Source organism: Arachis hypogaea, chromosome 4 (assembly GCF_003086295.3).
Source record: "Arachis hypogaea cultivar Tifrunner chromosome 4, arahy.Tifrunner.gnm2.J5K5, whole genome shotgun sequence".
Taxonomy (NCBI): domain Eukaryota; kingdom Viridiplantae; phylum Streptophyta; class Magnoliopsida; order Fabales; family Fabaceae; genus Arachis; species Arachis hypogaea.
In genome coordinates, this window is record NC_092039.1 from 1,204,537 (window position 1) to 1,221,610 (window position 17,074).

Below are 17,074 nucleotides of genomic sequence, written 5' to 3' on the forward strand. Positions count from 1 at the left end.
ATCCACCCAAAAACTACCTGTTAGGGAATCCGTGAAAGGATATTTGTCAATTACAGTTCACGAATCAAAAAGTTAGATAGAAGTTGATTACTGGATTGTTTATAAAAGCGGTAATGGGAGAGGAACTAGATCCTAGGAGGATATTTGACTTATTGGAGGTTCTTTGAAAGATTATTTTTCAAGAATTTTCTCGGTTTCAAACTAAAGAGGATCAGTGATACGAGATTGTGTATTTTAGAATGAGTTTGAGTGGATATGAAACTTCCAATAGAGGTGAGATCTGCTCCAATGAGAGTTGGATCTAGCGAACCATGTTGAGTTGAGAAACTAACTAATTTCAATTGATGGTGACAAATATTATTTTATTGGACAAATAATCCAATTAGTTCTTTAAATGTGTTTAATTAGTGTTGCAGGCCAAAGAAATAAAATAGTTACAATAGCCTAAAAAGATAGAAAAATAAACAAGTCTTTCAGTGGGCTTTCAAGCACTCAAAGCCCAAAGAAATATTGCAAAAATCAGCTGAGCTGAATGAAAACATATTAAACCCAAATCCAAATTAACTACATCAAACTTCTCATCCAAGATTGAAGACTTACCTCTCTCCACTTACTTTGGTCAGTATCAGAACAAAAGAGATAGAGCTTCGTTCAATTTCTCTTTTCACCATAGAAGAAAGAAAGAGAAAGCTTAATCCAAAAAGCAAAGGTCTAATCACCCAAATCAAAAGTAAGCTAAGTCAGAAGATAAAAGTGATTTATTTCTATTTGCGTGCATATTAATTTCTTCACTCCTTCTCCAACTTTCTGTAATACCATTTTTGGTTAAATGAAGAAATAAATCTTTGATCTCTGCTGCTGTAAATCAATGGTTCACAAAGTTTCTTGGAGTCAAAGCACATTATTAATGGTTTGAATTTGGGTTTACCATTGAACAACTTTCTCTTTGCTACTCAAATGTCTTCGGTCAAGCAAAAAGGGTCTGTTTCAAAATTCTTAATTTAGAGATTAATGGAAGATAGTAAAAGGCTAAGTTGGTAGCACATAGTTTGAGGAGTTGACTATGAGGAATGCATCTCAACAACATGCATGGAGATACAAAAATAAAATTTTTTGTTCCTGCTCAGGCAAGGAAAGATAACCAGTGTTTTGAGTTTTATGTTATGAGAAGAGTTCTCTGAAGAAGTTCATCAACTTGGACAGTGTTTCCTAGTCAAAGGAGCATTCCGCCAGAATGAGGAATTAAATCAGAGTCAAGTAAATTTGGTTTATCACATGCAAAGAGGCTGTTGAAGTATCAATCTCCTTCATGGTTTACAAATTGTAATTTCTTTTCAATGTTTATCTTTCTGTAATTTCTTGAGGTAGAAGGCTGAATGAGAGAGTAATTGAAAGAGCCTAAAAGTGGAAAAAGGCAGAGAAATACACATGAGTGAAAAGTCTAGAGTGATTTCAAATTTTTTAGGTTGATTTTGTGTCTTGTATCTTGTATCTTGTACCTGTGAGGTACCCCTTTCTTAGTTGGGTGAGTACTAAGAGTAAATAGTTAGGTATTAGCATAACCAAATTAAGTTAGGTTAGAACTTGAGTGTGAAAGGATTGTATCAATCCTATGGAATTGATGTATGTAATACTTTAATTATGGTGGAAATTCCACCACTGTTGTGATAGAGACTGGATGTAGGTTGCATCGCACAAGGCACTGAACTAGGATACATGATGGTGTCAGCTTCTCTCTTCCATTCTCAGTCATATTTTCTGATATTCATGAGACAAAATAAAATTGTTTCATAAATTTTTCGCTGCTGAGTTCAAACAGATTCAGACTGAAAGTTTATTTTAAAAAGGTTATATATTTAAGTTAAAAGAAGGTCGTAGATTCAACCTCTTTCTCTAAACCTTCTACAACCTTCAAACCAGCTACACGATACATTAAAGCTGGTCAAACTTGCATATGACAGAGAAAATATAATTGTATGAAAATATGATAAGTAAGATATTTTTTCTACTAACTTATTTGTGCAGATGTTGTAGGCAGAATTAGTCTTGGAGGATGTAACAAGCTACAGCTTTGCTAGGACTATATAAAAAAGGCTAGTGCCACTAAGAGTAAAATTATTTGTCTGATTTGTTTTGATTGACAGGATCAATTTAAGGAGAGACTAAGTTGATTTGGGGTTATTAATCAACAAGATAATTTATCACCACTTATTTTTTGGTTATAGTTTTTTTTTGACAAGTATGGTATGCATGAATATCGTATATTGGTAGATTATGGTCTTGCTTGGGTATATTGAAAAAACACTTTTTAAGTTGGACTGAGATATCAAATAGAAAGAAGGAATGCAAGAGATGAATTGTATACTTTTATACGATTATTTGAAACATATGATTAGAAAGAAATAGAAGAATTTTTAGAATAAAGAAAAAATGATTGAGGAGATAATTAACATGGGAAAAGTATATGGTACTAATATATTATCTGCCAACTTATTGTCAATAATAATTAATATTAAAGATACATGTATAAAAAGACATATCCAAGAGACATATTTATAAATACACTTTTATTAGACACAACTATAAAAAAAGACATTTCTATTAGACACATCCACAAGACACTTTTATTAAATACAACTATAAACAAGAGTTGGCCAAAATTGATATAGCAGGATTGATTAATATGTGCTTTTTAAACTATAAAGAGTGATTAAATAAATTATAACAAGTGGTTAAGTACATATTTCTTTTGTTATTGATTATTATGCCAAAATTAGTAAGAAATTATTTTTTTATTCGCTTGTTTTATTTTATTTTGCTCCTACTTTTTTATTTTGTGACATTGTGATTCAAGTGGTGTTCAGTAATGTGAATACTTAATGTATTTTTTTAGGTGTGAATATCACAAACATGAGAGTTTAATTTGTGTGGTTTATTTTTTTTCTTTCAAAAAATACAAATACGAGGATTAAATTTATGGTTTATAATTTTTTTCCTACAAAACTAACCAACGGATTTGTTTATCTCTAAAAAAAATTTCATTTCATACAAATCTGAGGTACAAATTTCTTTATTACTCTAAATTGATCAAATAAAACTTAGCCTCCAATTTATAAATTTTAATTTAAAAAAATTATTTTTATAGCCATAAAAAATACACTACTTTTTTATAATTAAGTGTAACACATTCTAAATTTTCATGACTAAGAAAAATTAGCCCCCTTTATAAGATTTGTTTGTTTTCAGGTACTGTTATCCTTATCCTCTACGCTCCAAGGAAAAAAAAAAACTGACATTGAATAATTGCAGTAAATGTAAATCTGATAACCACTGTGGATTTTAGTTATTGTCATCATGTCATCCGCCCATCCCTACTAAAACTCGAAAGTCAAATCCGAAGCGGGACCAAAATGGCGCATTTTCCCGCACAAAAATTCTAGGTGTCCTTCTGCTTACTCTCTTACTCCTCCAGAGCCCAACCTCATTTCAACAATGGAACCTTCCAACAACACCGAAACCGAAGACGAGACCGTGGCGCTTCGGAGGAAGAAGTTGCGCCGCGTCAGCTTCGCCGACAACGAGATTACCTCCGTCCACATCTTCCGCCCCGACGACTCTTCTTCCTCCGACACTCCTCCCGGTTCAGTTCCTTCCTCCTCCCCCTCCCCTCCCCCGAGGTCGTAGGGTTTTTCCAGGACCTGGCCGGGGACAGCGACGAAGACGACGAGCTCGACCTCAAGGAGTCCTCTTCCCCGCCCAACGGTGAAGCCGCCGATCTCAATCACTCCTTTCTGAGACCACTCGGTTCCCCTTCCCCCAGTAGCAGTAGCGCCGCTCCTTCCACTGACGATGGCGAGTTGCGCAACCCTTGCTGCTTGTGTTTCACTTTTTTTTTTCTTTTTTCCCGTCGTGTTTTATTTCATTCCATTCCATTCCATTGTGCAGAAGATGATTTTCGAGGTCCGGTGTCGTCCAGTTTCATCAGACCCGAACGCTTGCCGGACTCTGCTGCATCTGATGATCTCACAATGGACTCAACTGCCTTTTCATTGCATTACCGGAGTCTTGCCAGGTCGGATTTTGAAGACTTGAAGACGCCCTCGAGATTCAGTCCTCAGTTTGAAGAGACATTGCCGAGCCAAGGCTCCGGCCGCTCAGCCTCCACTACTGGATGTTTTATGGTTCTTTCGGAAGCCAAGATGCAGTCTCCTCAGTCTGGACTACCTACGGATCCCGTGAATGGCTGTAGAGATTCCAGTGACATGAGTATGACTGGGTTGGACCCGCAGAAGTACGATTATGACAGACTCTCTCCTACTTTGGACGCAATCCTTGTAGAAGGAAGCAAGGATTTGCCTGCCATCTCCCCTTTGAATCCTGAGGCTGCAGAGTCACGGCTTAGCTCTCCAGTTGATCAAGTCATCCGTGATTTATTAGACAACAAGGGGAATCATACTGGTGTCGATGATTCAGTTCAGCCACATGGCATCCATGATTCTGAGGCTGCAGATACACCGAACGTAGGTCCAGCTATGGGTAGAGTTGGGAAACATGATACAGTCGCAGATGATTCCCTTCACCAAATCAAAACTCCTGATACTTCAATCAAGGCAAGGACCATTTTTAGTTGAATGTTGATTTGCATTTTGTCTCATGATGTTGATACCTTTTCTGTAAAATTTATCTGCAATTCCATGCCACTCCCTGGTACCCCAAAATACACTTACCTTTTATTCATAAGTAATTAGTTTATCAAAAATGCTATTTGCACACCAAAATCAGCCATCATGTATTTGCGTATAAATACATGTTTAGTTTAATTAACTTTTAGTATTTACTTTGTATTTTTATGTGTATTCTATTCTAGTGGCTGATTTTGGGGTAAACCTAGCATGGTTGTTAGGTTATTATTTAATAGTACATGACAGAATGAAGACATAGAGACAATGACTCAAAGGTACATGGACACAAGAAGACACAAATTTTACATCTTGTTTGGTAACAAAGTACATGACAAAACAATACATTCTCAATCATAACCAAATGTCTGTTGTACCCTCAGCAGTAGCAGTTGGCTCCCACCATCATCGATCACCACCACTACCACATACTCATCCACCAAAAATCATCAATAGTCAACAAAAGAGCAAACAATATCCCTGAAATGAAAAGAAGTCTAGAGGAAGGATGAGAGGAGGCTCAATAATGGAGGGAGGGAGGAGAGGAGGAGGTGAGAGGGAGGGGGAGGGAGAAGAGGCTGTTAGGATTGGAAAAATGAAAAGAATAAAATTTATGAGAAAAGAATAAGGGAAAAATTATAATAAGAATCTGTGTATAAACATTTTGGAAGGATACGTATTTAGTGTCCATTTGTATACCACCGTGTCCGTTGAAAATCTGTCATAGCAATCAATCGGTGAATGTGTGGCACTGTGTCATGTCTCTTATGGACAACCAAACACGGCCATAAGATCGTAGAATTGCATAGTTTATGATGATAATTTTGTGGCTGTCATCGCATCTAGTGGGGGCATCTTTTGAACTACAATGCATACTAGGTGATACTTGTTACCTTCTGCAGGAAACCAAGAAGTTTGTTGAAGATGCAAGTGCAGCAATCCATAAAGAGTTGGACTTTCTTATTGCTAATAGTGCAAGAACTCCACTAATGATGGGCAACTCAGTTCAATCAAAACTTGGTTATGGTGTTGCCCAGGTGAAGGGAAGTAATCTTGAAGACAGAGGACAAATGTCTGACATTAATGAAAAAGATTGTGAATACAATCAAGTTGAAACACGAAATGCTTCTTCTGATGAGCACCTCTATGGTTTAACTCAAGGGAATAGGATGAATCAAGGTTCGATCATCACAGATTCCCATGGGATTGATTCTTTTAGAAACCTTGCGATGCTAACTGATAATGAACAGACTGTTGACTCAAAAACGGGTGAGCAAGATTTTAGTTTGATTTCTGTTGACTTCCAGAGTGGCAAAAATTCTAAGACTGGGGAAATCACAGCTTCTTGCCTGCAGATTGACCAAACAGATAGCACAGTTGAGAAAAGAAAAGATGATGTTGCAAGTGTTACATATGATAATCCATTTTCTTCTCCTGTGATGTTGTTGAACCAGAAGCGATCACAACATGTGGAATGCCAAAGGACTTGTTCTCATGAATTGAAGCAGCTGAAAAAGCATAATGAATCTGTTAATAGCGGTTTAGGGCAAGATGCTGAGAGCAACTCAGATGCAGCAGCTGATGGATTTGGGTTGTCTGGGTTTAAAAACGGTGTAAAGACTAGTACAGATTGTATGATTTCACAGGTAAAATGCAAGCGATTTATGTTAGTCATGATTCATGGAAGTAATAAAGACAATGTCTCTGAAAATCATTAGTAACTTGAGGGGCATCTGGAGTCATATATTAAATGATTGATGGGAGATTTTGTTGATATAAAGTTTAGATATTTAATCCATCTCATTCCAAAAGCTTTAAATTTACGAAATCTATTTCAGTTTGCCCAATTTCGCTATGGTTAGATTTTTCCTTTGTTAAATTAAAATTTTGACCCTTGTGAAATGTACTCGATATGTCTAAAGGAATCTTAGCCAATCTAAAAAGCTAACTCCTTTTGGAAGGCAAACTTTCCTTGCCTTAAGATGTTGACCATTCAGTTTTTTTGATTTTTAATCCTCATTTTTGTCACTGATTTCATGCTTCTTAAGAGTGCATCCAAGAGAAAACCAGCTGAGAGTCCTAGAAATATGGTTTTCTTTCTGAGCACTCCTAGCAAAGAAACTACAACTCTGTCGCCATCTCTTTATGGGTCTTCGAGTGAACTGCTGAACAGTAATATGCAAGACTTGTCTAATAAAGATAACTCATATGGTCATTGCCATCTTGACAACAACTGCCGAGGGGCATCCGAAGTAGCTCTGAGCCCTGTTACCAACCCTGGCTTTGAGTTTTCTTTTGAGAAGAAAAGAAAGGGTATTGAGATACAATTACCAGGTGATGGAGACAATAAAGACAAATTTGGGAGGATTATAAGAAGTCCAGAGGTCCATATTGGGAATAGTGATATACAACTTAATTCAGAGCAAAGACGTTACATGAGCAGTGGAAAGAAGCTCAGAGATCAGACATGGAATGACTGGGCTGATGTATGGGTATTTTTTTATGTTAAGAATCAATTGTAGTTTTGGTAGTTTCGTTAGAGCCTCTTAAACTTCTAAAGTACTTTGCAGTTTCTCAAGAAGTTCCTCGGGAGCACACAACATTTCCTTTCTCCGTCAGTTGATAAGCTAAATTTACGATTGGTAAGTCATGAATGTAGAATTAGGAAGTAATAACATTCAAATAAAATTGTGGATATTGTTGCTTACTTTGTTATACAGTTCATGCATATTTTATCATCAATATTCTGTATCAGTAATTTATTTATTTTATCCTCAATATTTAGATATGCAAGCTGGAAGAAATTCTTGTTCATCTGCAGAAAGTTAAGCAATGTGAATTTCTTTGTTCTGACATTCATCCTCAGGTCTGTTACATTATTTAGTCAAGTTTAATGCATTTTGCAGTTTAATTGTGGGCAAACTTGAATTTTATAGTGATTAGAACAGATTATATTAAATATTAAGACAATATGCAATATGTTAATTTGACGTGTCTCATTGCTTATGGTCATGTTTCTTGTTTTCCTTTCAGAAGAAAATAGCCGATACCCAAAATGTTTCTAGACATAAAAGGTACATTCTTTGACTGCATCACTAAGTTTAAAATGGTTCACATTATGTTTGTGGAACAGTTTTGCTGTAATGATAGATTATATAACCTAGCAGATATGTTGAAGGAAGAATGCTGATGCTTAATATATCATATGAGAAGGCTAAATTGCAGTTAATGCGTATGAAGCGTGACAGATTGCTGGTATTCTATCTTACATCTTGATGTTTTGCTGCACCTGCGGTTGGTGGTGGTACTAAATTACATTGTTTACAGAAAAAAGTACAGCAGTTGAACCATGGCCTTCAGGAGTCTAAGGAAATGGAGTTGCGGTTCATGGCATCCTTATCTAAGAGTGTGGCAGTGGACACTCAAGCTAATGATATTCGTATCACTACTAGCTTGCTCAATTCTGAGGGAAAATGTCAGGTATTTTGATTGGATATATACATATGCAATTGTTTTAATAATCCCTATCAAAATGATGCACCCAAGCAAACTCGTTGTGTTATCTTTTAAATAATGGTGCTGTCCCAACAATTTTTATAATGTATTTGTTCTTAATTCTGTTTTGATCAGTGCATCTACTTATGTAACGCAACACTATCATCTTTGCAACACTAAGCTCAGATAGTCAAGGACAGTGTAGTACTAATAGTGTGTATTTGTGTTTCTTATTTTGTGTTAGAAACAAGTTAGAATAGAGATATAAAGGAAATATGAGGCTATCTCCCCTAATGTGTGCTGTGTGGGGAAATCCAGAAAAAGTACATGTCTTTTCCAGAAATCCTTAAATCAGAATTCAGATTAACAGGTTTTATGGGAAAAGCTCAATATGAGGCTATCTCCCCTAAAGCTCAATGATAATTTGACAGGACCTTTTTTTTTCGTGGACATATTAAATTAAGAAAGTTACGCTTCATTTATCTTTTTATATTCTGATTGTTTCGAGGACCTGTTAAGTTCCTGTCTTCTTGCAATGTTCTTTTCCCCAATTTAATAATATTCTTTTACCAAAAAAAAAAAAAAAAGAAAACAAGAAAAGAAGGAGAGAAGAGAAAGAAAAATAAAGGAAATAAGCGACAACTCTTATAATTACTTTGTAAATAGAAAGGGACCACTGATTTCATGAAGATAATTGATATTCTTAAAATTTCCATGTTATACTAACAGTATATCTAGATATTCTAAGATACTAACAAGTTTCTTCCCAAATCTGTTGTTAGTATGAAAATAAAGCCAGAAAACAGTTAAGGTGCGTAATTAAAACCGTAAAGTTCATATAACTTGTGCTCTCTCTTTCAACAGATCACTGTTATAAAGAAATATTTTAATTTAGTATTTCACCTGATTTGTGAATTTCCTGTTGGAAAGTATGATGTATTTTCCTTATATGTTGTTGCTAGTTTCTCTGTGGTTCATTGGTGCAACTCTATGATAGATTTAATGTATTGTTTGCTTTTTCTTTTCAATTGATGATATTTTAGTGCTTAATGCTTGTTCTTTTGATAAAAGGTGATCGAACTGAGGCAGGAGCTTGAAAATTTGACTTGTAAAGCAAAATCCTTAAGTGAATTCTTTCATAGTGTTTGCAAGATTGAAGGGGTTCAAAGCTATATTGATACCATAGAATTTGTTCGTGATTATATCCAGAAGAGAATGTCTAACAAGTTTATATTTCAGAGTTTTAAGGTCTCTCAACATTTTTTTTGTGCTTGCAAATATATATATATATATATATATATACTTTGTGTTTTATATATAAAAGATACCATTACCTGACAAAGATTTTTGCTTCTACCTTTTCTTTAAGCAATGGGTTATTGAAGATTTTGAGCACACAGATGGTTGTTACAAAATTATTCTCAACTATTGTGGTTATGTCATCCAGAGGTTAGCCATATTTGATTTCTTTTTCCATGATTTATTTATTTTACTTGAAGCATTAAGTATATGTTTGGTGGAATTTAGGTTTGCAGTAAATGCTAGTCTACCTAGCATAATAACTTCAAACAAATTGAATGATGTGAACATTATGAAGGTAATTTATTTTTCAATGTTTTATTACAATATTCAGTATTCATAATTTTTTATTTTCTAATATGGAGAAGTGTCTCGTTTCAGACTTTTCCTGACATCAATGCTTGTTCTGCATTTGAATTTGTCTTAAATACCCGTACCACTAAGAAATGCACAGATTCAATAAGTTTGGGACAAGAAACACAGGTAAATTACTCCATTTGTTTAGTTATGTATTCATATTTTCCCCTTTTAAAAGGATTGGTCCACAAATTGCTTTTCTTTTGGCTAATATGCTTGATATAAACAAGGCAAACCAATAGGAGAATGGATTTAGTGAATGTGATTTATAGTTAAAGCCAAGAGCGAGGATAGTAGCTGAGCCTTGGCTAACTGCTTAGGAATGTAACACACTAACACTTACAGCCACTATAATTATGAGATAACTGTCACCATCCTATGCTAATAGGCATAGTTTAACACTTTTAACTACATACTAGTTTGATATTTGTACATTTAATGATTTAACTCTTAGATGTGATCTAAGACCAGTAGGTTCTACATTTTATTCCTATAATGGTATTAAGCTATTTTATGCTGCTATATCTAAGAATTTCAATCTTAAAAAATTGGGTTAGTCTACATCTTGCTTATTTGGGCATATTAAGGTTGCCTGGTTGAAGTTCTCCAAATTTTGCTATTGATTCTGGAAAGCAGAATGGAATTATTTCTCTATCATTGGCTGGTTTGCCACCTGAGTTTGACTCTTGAGCAATATTTCTTGGGCAGTGCTTCTTCATCTTAGAGGGATGTCTTTGCTTGGTTACCCTGAATCAACCTGTACCTGTGCTTGTTTCACCTCTATCTGACGCTAACCCCAACTTTTTTCTAATCATTCAGTTATCCTTCCTACTAGTGTTGTACACTAGATTTGTGGTAAAGATGAATGTCTGCTGTGCACATTTTACCACAAATTCAGTCATACTCAGGGTTATGGTGTGTGATGGGTAGTGCATAGTGATTCATTTATTTTTCTGTTAGACTGGGAGTGTTTGAAATAGATGTGTAAGTGTAAACATTTTCAAACTGGTTAGAAACAGGTTTGGAACCACTTAAAAAATTATTGGTTCAGTTTTAAAACTATTTAAAAAACCAGGCCCTTTTTTTTCGTAATGGTATGCTTACGGATCAGTTTAACAACCAGTTTATTTGAACAGTCCTACACAAGGATGAGAAGAATACATGTTTAAAACCCAAATAGTAGCAAGGTTTCTGCATTTTGAACGAGAACAATTGCAGAAGATGTAAATGACAATGAAAGATAGAAGTCCTAGGAGCCTTTCAGCCTCTAGGTTCTCGGATCTAGTTTCAAATCTGGTCTGCCTCCTACTTAACCCACTCACATGATTGAAATCTCCTCTAGTGAACTCTCCACACCTCACGCTGCCCACACACTGCTGACTAAATGATCATTTGTCTTCAGCCACAGTTAATATAGAGTAAGTACACAACTACACATCAGTTTCAAATGCTAACCTATAGGTAGGCTAGCCTAATGTAGGATATTATTACATAATTATAGATGCACAATACCATGGAGTTTGATTACTACAGATGTGTAATCCCACAGAATTTGCAGATTTGAATGAGCAAATCTCTGCTGGGATATCTGCTAATATAATGGCAGATATTCTGTTGATATTCTGCAATAATATCCAGTCAATTCTAATGACATTCCCCCTCAAATTGATATTCGAAAAATCTATGAGCATCAATTTGCTAAGTAGGAAATTATGGCACTACGTTGCAAGGATTTTGTGAAGATGTCTGCCACTTGAATGGACGTGGAGATCGAAGGTAGAGTGATAACTTGGTGGTCAAATGCCTGATGGATCTAGTGGCAATCTACCTCTAATTTGTCCATTCGTGGTTTGCAATCTGGATGGTACTTGTGTTGTCAGCATGGGGTGTTGTTGGTTGAGCTCGTAAGAAACCCAGATTAGAAATAACACCAGGTGACCAAATAACCTCGGAACATGCTAAGTACAATACACTGATATTCTACTTCTGTGGATGTCTGACAGTCTTGCTTCTTGCATTTCCATGAAAATTGGAGCATCACCTGGAAGCATCACTAACAGGTAGATTTCTGTGTGTAATCAGCATCATTATATGCTTCAAGTTGCAGTCAGAAGCCATTAGGTATTTTCATAATGTGGTGCACTACTGAAAGATGGAAATTTGGGCATTGCATGAATTTGCTTACTATGTGAACAACAAAAGAGATGTCTGGTCAACTGTGGGTTACATATATAAGACTACCAACCAACTTTTAGTAAAAAGATGGGTCTGGTAGAAGTTAACCTTTATCTCTTCTATGTTTCACATTAACCCCAAGGAAAAATTGAGATGCTCAAGATCTTTCTTGTTGAAAGTTGATGTCATGACTTGGTCTAGCCATGATTGGTGCATAGAGACATTCGTACCTAGCAAGCCTCAGACATGGACTTCATAGGAAAAAACGAGTAGTGTCACCAGACATAATTTCAATCAATACATTCACATATCTTGGGGTTTCAGGCATTCTTTGAATGCATAGCAGATCCCACAGATACAAGATTTAACAGGAGATAATCAAAATTTAAGAAAATATTAGTTTAAGTACTTAAAACAAGTAATCATCAAAACTTACATATAAGAGTGATTTTCCTCTTCAAGCTTAGGCTACTTCAAATGGGGTTTTGAAGATTTAAGCTAAAATAATAGAGTACAAAATGATGGGTATATAATATTAATACAGTGCAGAAAGAGTAATAAAATGAAAGACAAGATGAGTTTCGCATATCAAAGAAGAAAGCGGGTATAAAGAGAGGAGAGAAGGGAAATGGGTGACACAAAGGTAGAAGCTCGGGAAAGGAGAAGAAGAAATGGACAAGAAAAAAAGAATGAGTGCGTGAGAAAATGTGGCCACTAGTGTCTCTTTTATTTGTTTATTTATTTATTTTCTTGGTCATCACAGTTGAATGCTGCTGTTGCTTGATTTCAAAGATAGCCTCTTGATTGGAGCCCATCACCACAATGTCATGTCATAAACAAGGAATACCACAATTCCTTTAGAAGTCCTTTTTATAAAAATGGTTGGATCATACTGATTTTGTATGAAAGAAAAACCAGTCAGTGTTGTTTAGAACTTCTCAAACCATACCCTTGGTGCCTGTTTCAATCCATATAAAGAATGTGCTTTAAGGTCAGCCTGGAGGAATGCATTCTTTACATCAATCTGGTGTGTTAAGGCCAAGATTTGGATGCAATAATGGCAAGAATGGTGTGCACAATAGTCATCTTGGCAATGGATGCATAGAACAACATCCAATGTTTGATTTTCTTCCAATGCTATTAGTTTTGTTCAATATAGCTTGTTGCCAGCGTTCAAGTTTGATTGCCTGTTTGTTGGATGAAGGTATAGAAACATATGCCAAAGTTGCTGTCATGGATAAAAAATGGAAGAAAAACCATACTTATCAGGGGTTCATAAATGTCTGAACTACGCTGTAATGGAGCTGGTAATGAATCAAGTATTGGATCAACAGCCATAGGGTGATCTCGGGAAGGGCCTCTGGTGTTCAGAAGCTTGATTAGGAGTAATAGCTGGATATCGTTTGGTATACCAAGAAAGGTTTTGATGATGCTGGCTCTGCAGAACTATTAGAAAACAATAGAAAAACTGATACGGGGATGCACTGATATTGTTTGAGAACTTGTCTGCTGAAGGTCTTCCTTTAGTATAAGTTCATGAAACTACTGAGTGATAAATTTCTTTTGAAATTGAGATCTGATTTTGAAGGTATTCCGCCATAATATCCAATAATGTCAATTGGCATTCCCTTCTTCCTTGCCTAAATTGGGCTTATTCAACTTACTAAGCTCAACTGCTCAAGTAATTGCTATTCGAGTCAGCATTTTATAAATAAAAGACTTGAGCAAGACAGGTGCATCGATGTATCTATTTCATACTTCAAGCCAAAAGGAAGCTTGTTTGACAGGTATGTTTGATATAAAAACCATTGTGTTCTCTAATAAATTAGATTTTAGTATGGACGGTCCTTGACCATGCATTCTTTTGTAAGTGGGGTTTATAATATCTTAGTCAAACCTTTCGCATGGGCTAGGTTGTACAATCTAAGAAAGCTTGCGTCCTTAATATTTTAGTTGCTTTATCTGGCTGAGGGTTTGTTTCTTTATTTTATTTAATAATACTGGTAGCTGGCCAGAAGAATCTCAGGCTCAAGCAATTACGTTTCTAGTTAGAATTTCATTTTTCTTTCAATTTCTTCGGCTAAATGCTTGCTTTTACAAGTTTGTAGCATGCAATTATCAGAGTAGGAAATGGATGAATGCTGGATTCTGCTGAAATTTATTGTTGTTATCATTGACCTGCTATTGTATGCAGATAACTAGTTCACTTCTGAGTAATTTGCTAGATGTGGTTGAGGAGGTTCAGTTATCTCGCATAGAAATTAGAAATCTGGTCCAGGCAAAGTTCTTTTCACATTCTGGTAAAGAAAGTTCTATTTCTGAATTCTGGAGTTTGATTCCCAATTATATGCAGAAAAGTCTTAAAATTCTTGATAGGAATTACATCCTTGCAATTTGAGAGTCTTGATCATGTTGATAAGGACTTAATTGTAGTTTCACTTAATGTATGTCGTATTGCAGGTCAACGGCTTGATTTGCAGCTAGTTTTCATGGACTTTAGTAGTGGTAGGAAAGTGAAGGTGACTTTTGATATGACATGCATAAAATGGTAGGTCCTGCCGTGGTCTTTCTATTTTCCTAATACACCCAACCCCCCCCCCCCCCCTCTTCAAAAAATTAAATGAAAATCCTTATTTCTATCATTAATTCTAAACGTGTTTAGTATTATTTAATAATTTCGTTCGGAAGATCAGTTTTATTTGTTTTTTGTTATTAAAGAAGCTAATTGGTTGGACATATTGTGTCTGAGCAGTGGGGCTTATCCTGCAAAGGTCCTTCCATCTCAAATACTTGGTCATACCGGCATGGAACATGACTCGCCTTTGTCCCTTGTATCACAAGTAAGAAGTGCAGCTCAGAGTGTGGGAGTTGGATATTTGAGAATTATTAGGCTTTGCAGGTGTATCTCCCGGATAATTCAGCCTTGCACTTAAAGAAGCAAAATCGACGGCTACTTCTCTGTTTGATTTCCGTTATTCTCAATTTTTGCCATGGGAGATTTTTCTTGTATACTCGTATTCTTTATGCTACTATACCTACTTATAACTGGCACTCTGGCAGGATGAATAGAAAGTTTCCAAGGGCCAAAATGAGTTTTGCAAATTATCTTATTTTTTTAGAACGTTCTGTCAAAGTAATTTCATTTTTTATGGGTATTAAGTTATTTTACATTTTTCATTGTAGAATTGTCGCGCTCAAAGTCCTGTATGTTACTGATATAAGATGTCATGAAATATTGAAAAGAGAAAGTATATGGAGCCAATGGCCTAACATACAATGCGGACAATGGAGGTTTAGGAAGTATTAGAGATATGACCATTAGTGTTACATTGTCTTGTCAGGTTATGTTTTTGGGATGAGTGGGTTCATGACATGGTATTAGAGTTTTAGATCCAAAAGGTTAATGGTTTGATTCTTGGTGAATTTTAAATTTTTTTATAAATTAAATTTAATTAAAATAAATAATAAAACTTAGAATAATATTAGGGATAATTATTGATTTTGTTATGTTAAATTAATTTGGATACATATCTATCTCAGGTACTATTTGTGCACAGGCTATATCTTGAATAACACCAAAGTTTCAGAGGGAGAAATTGAGCAAATTTTGTTAATATTTTCTTTTTAGTAGCTGCAATAAATATGAGTAGATACCTATATATGGGAATGAGATTGTGATAATTTGTATGCATAGTTCACTTGTGACATTTTACATTTTTCATTGTAGAATTGTCGCGCTCAAAGTCCTGTATGTTACTAATATAAGATGTCATGAAATATTGAAAAGAGAAAGTATATGGAGCCAATGGCCTAACATACAATGCGTACAATGGAGGTTTAGGAAGTATTAGAGATATGACCATTAGTGTTACATTGTCTTGTCAGGTTACGCTTTTGGGATGAGTGGGTTCATGACATGGTATTAGAGTTTTAGATCCGAAAGGTTAATGGTTTGATTCTTGGTGAATTTTAATTTTTTTTATAAATTTAATTTAATCAAAATAAATAATAAAACTTAGAATAATATTAGGGATAATTATTGATTTTGTTATGTTAAATTAATTTGGATACATATCTATCTTAGGCACTATTTGTGCACAGGCTATATTTTGAATAACACCAAAGTTTCAGAGGGAGAAATTGAGCAAATTTTGTTAATATTTTCTTTTTAGTAGCTGCAATAAATATGAGTAGATACCTATATATGGGAATGAGATTGTGATAATTTGTATGCATAGTTCACTTGTGATATTTTACATTTTTCATTGTAGAATTGTCGCGCTCAAAGTCCTGTATGTTACTAATATAAGATGTCATGAAATATTGAAAAGAGAAAGTATATGGAGCCAATGGCCTAACATACAATGCGTACAATGGAGGTTTAGAAAGTATTAGAGATATAACCATTAGTGTTACATTGTTTTGTCAGGTTACGCTTTTGGGATGAGTGGGTTCATGACATGGTATTAGAGTTTTAGATCCGAAAGGTTAATGGTTTGATTCTTGGTGAATTTTAATTTTTTTTATAAATTTAATTTAATTAAAATAAATAATAAAACTTAGAATAATATTAGGGATAATTATTGATTTTGTTATGTTAAATTAATTTGGATACATATCTATCTCAGGCACTATTTGTGCACAGGCTATATCTTGAATAACACCAAAGTTTCAGAGGGAGAAATTGAGCAAATTTTGTTAATATTTTAAAATCAACTTAAATTTTTGGGATGAGTGATTTTATGACATGAGATGTTTATTATCCGTAGTATTCGGATGGTTATTCTGGATAGTATAGGTGATGTTCATTTTATTCATAGACCAAAAATTTAGTCCATTGTATACATTATACGCTTAGACTATTGGGATGGAGGCATGATGAACACTATTAAAAAATTGCCAAACAAATCATTTCACCAATGTCATAGCCATTAGTTTATGAACTAAATAAATTCAAAAAGGTATCATAATTTATAATAATAACAACTTATAGTTACTTACGTGGTTAGGAACTTTAATTCTCTTGCTAGTTACAATAATCGTAGTAGTAGAAGGGTCATTATGTGTTA

General features: G+C 34.9%; 1 protein-coding gene across 3 annotated transcripts; it reads left to right on the forward strand.

Moving 5' to 3' along the window:
- Positions 1–3,254: 3,254 nt before the first annotated feature.
- Positions 3,255–15,183, forward strand: LOC112798313 (uncharacterized). 3 transcript variants are annotated; one of them, XM_072234747.1, is made up of 17 exons: positions 3,255–3,852; positions 3,946–4,610; positions 5,582–5,948; positions 6,021–6,325; positions 6,728–7,165; positions 7,250–7,321; positions 7,465–7,545; positions 7,713–7,753; positions 7,847–7,934; positions 8,007–8,159; positions 9,246–9,422; positions 9,544–9,623; positions 9,702–9,771; positions 9,855–9,956; positions 14,200–14,305; positions 14,466–14,553; positions 14,758–15,183. In XM_072234747.1, exons 2-17 carry the CDS (start codon positions 4,029–4,031, stop codon positions 14,936–14,938), a joined length of 2,931 nt encoding a protein of 976 aa, XP_072090848.1. In that variant the 5' UTR covers positions 3,255–3,852; positions 3,946–4,028; the 3' UTR covers positions 14,939–15,183. The 3 variants fall into 3 exon arrangements, with proteins under 3 accessions (XP_072090848.1, XP_025697366.2, XP_072090847.1); XM_025841581.2 differs by having other exon boundaries at positions 5,582–6,325; XM_072234746.1 differs by having other exon boundaries at positions 5,582–6,325; positions 7,716–7,753.
- Positions 15,184–17,074: the final 1,891 nt, after the last annotated feature.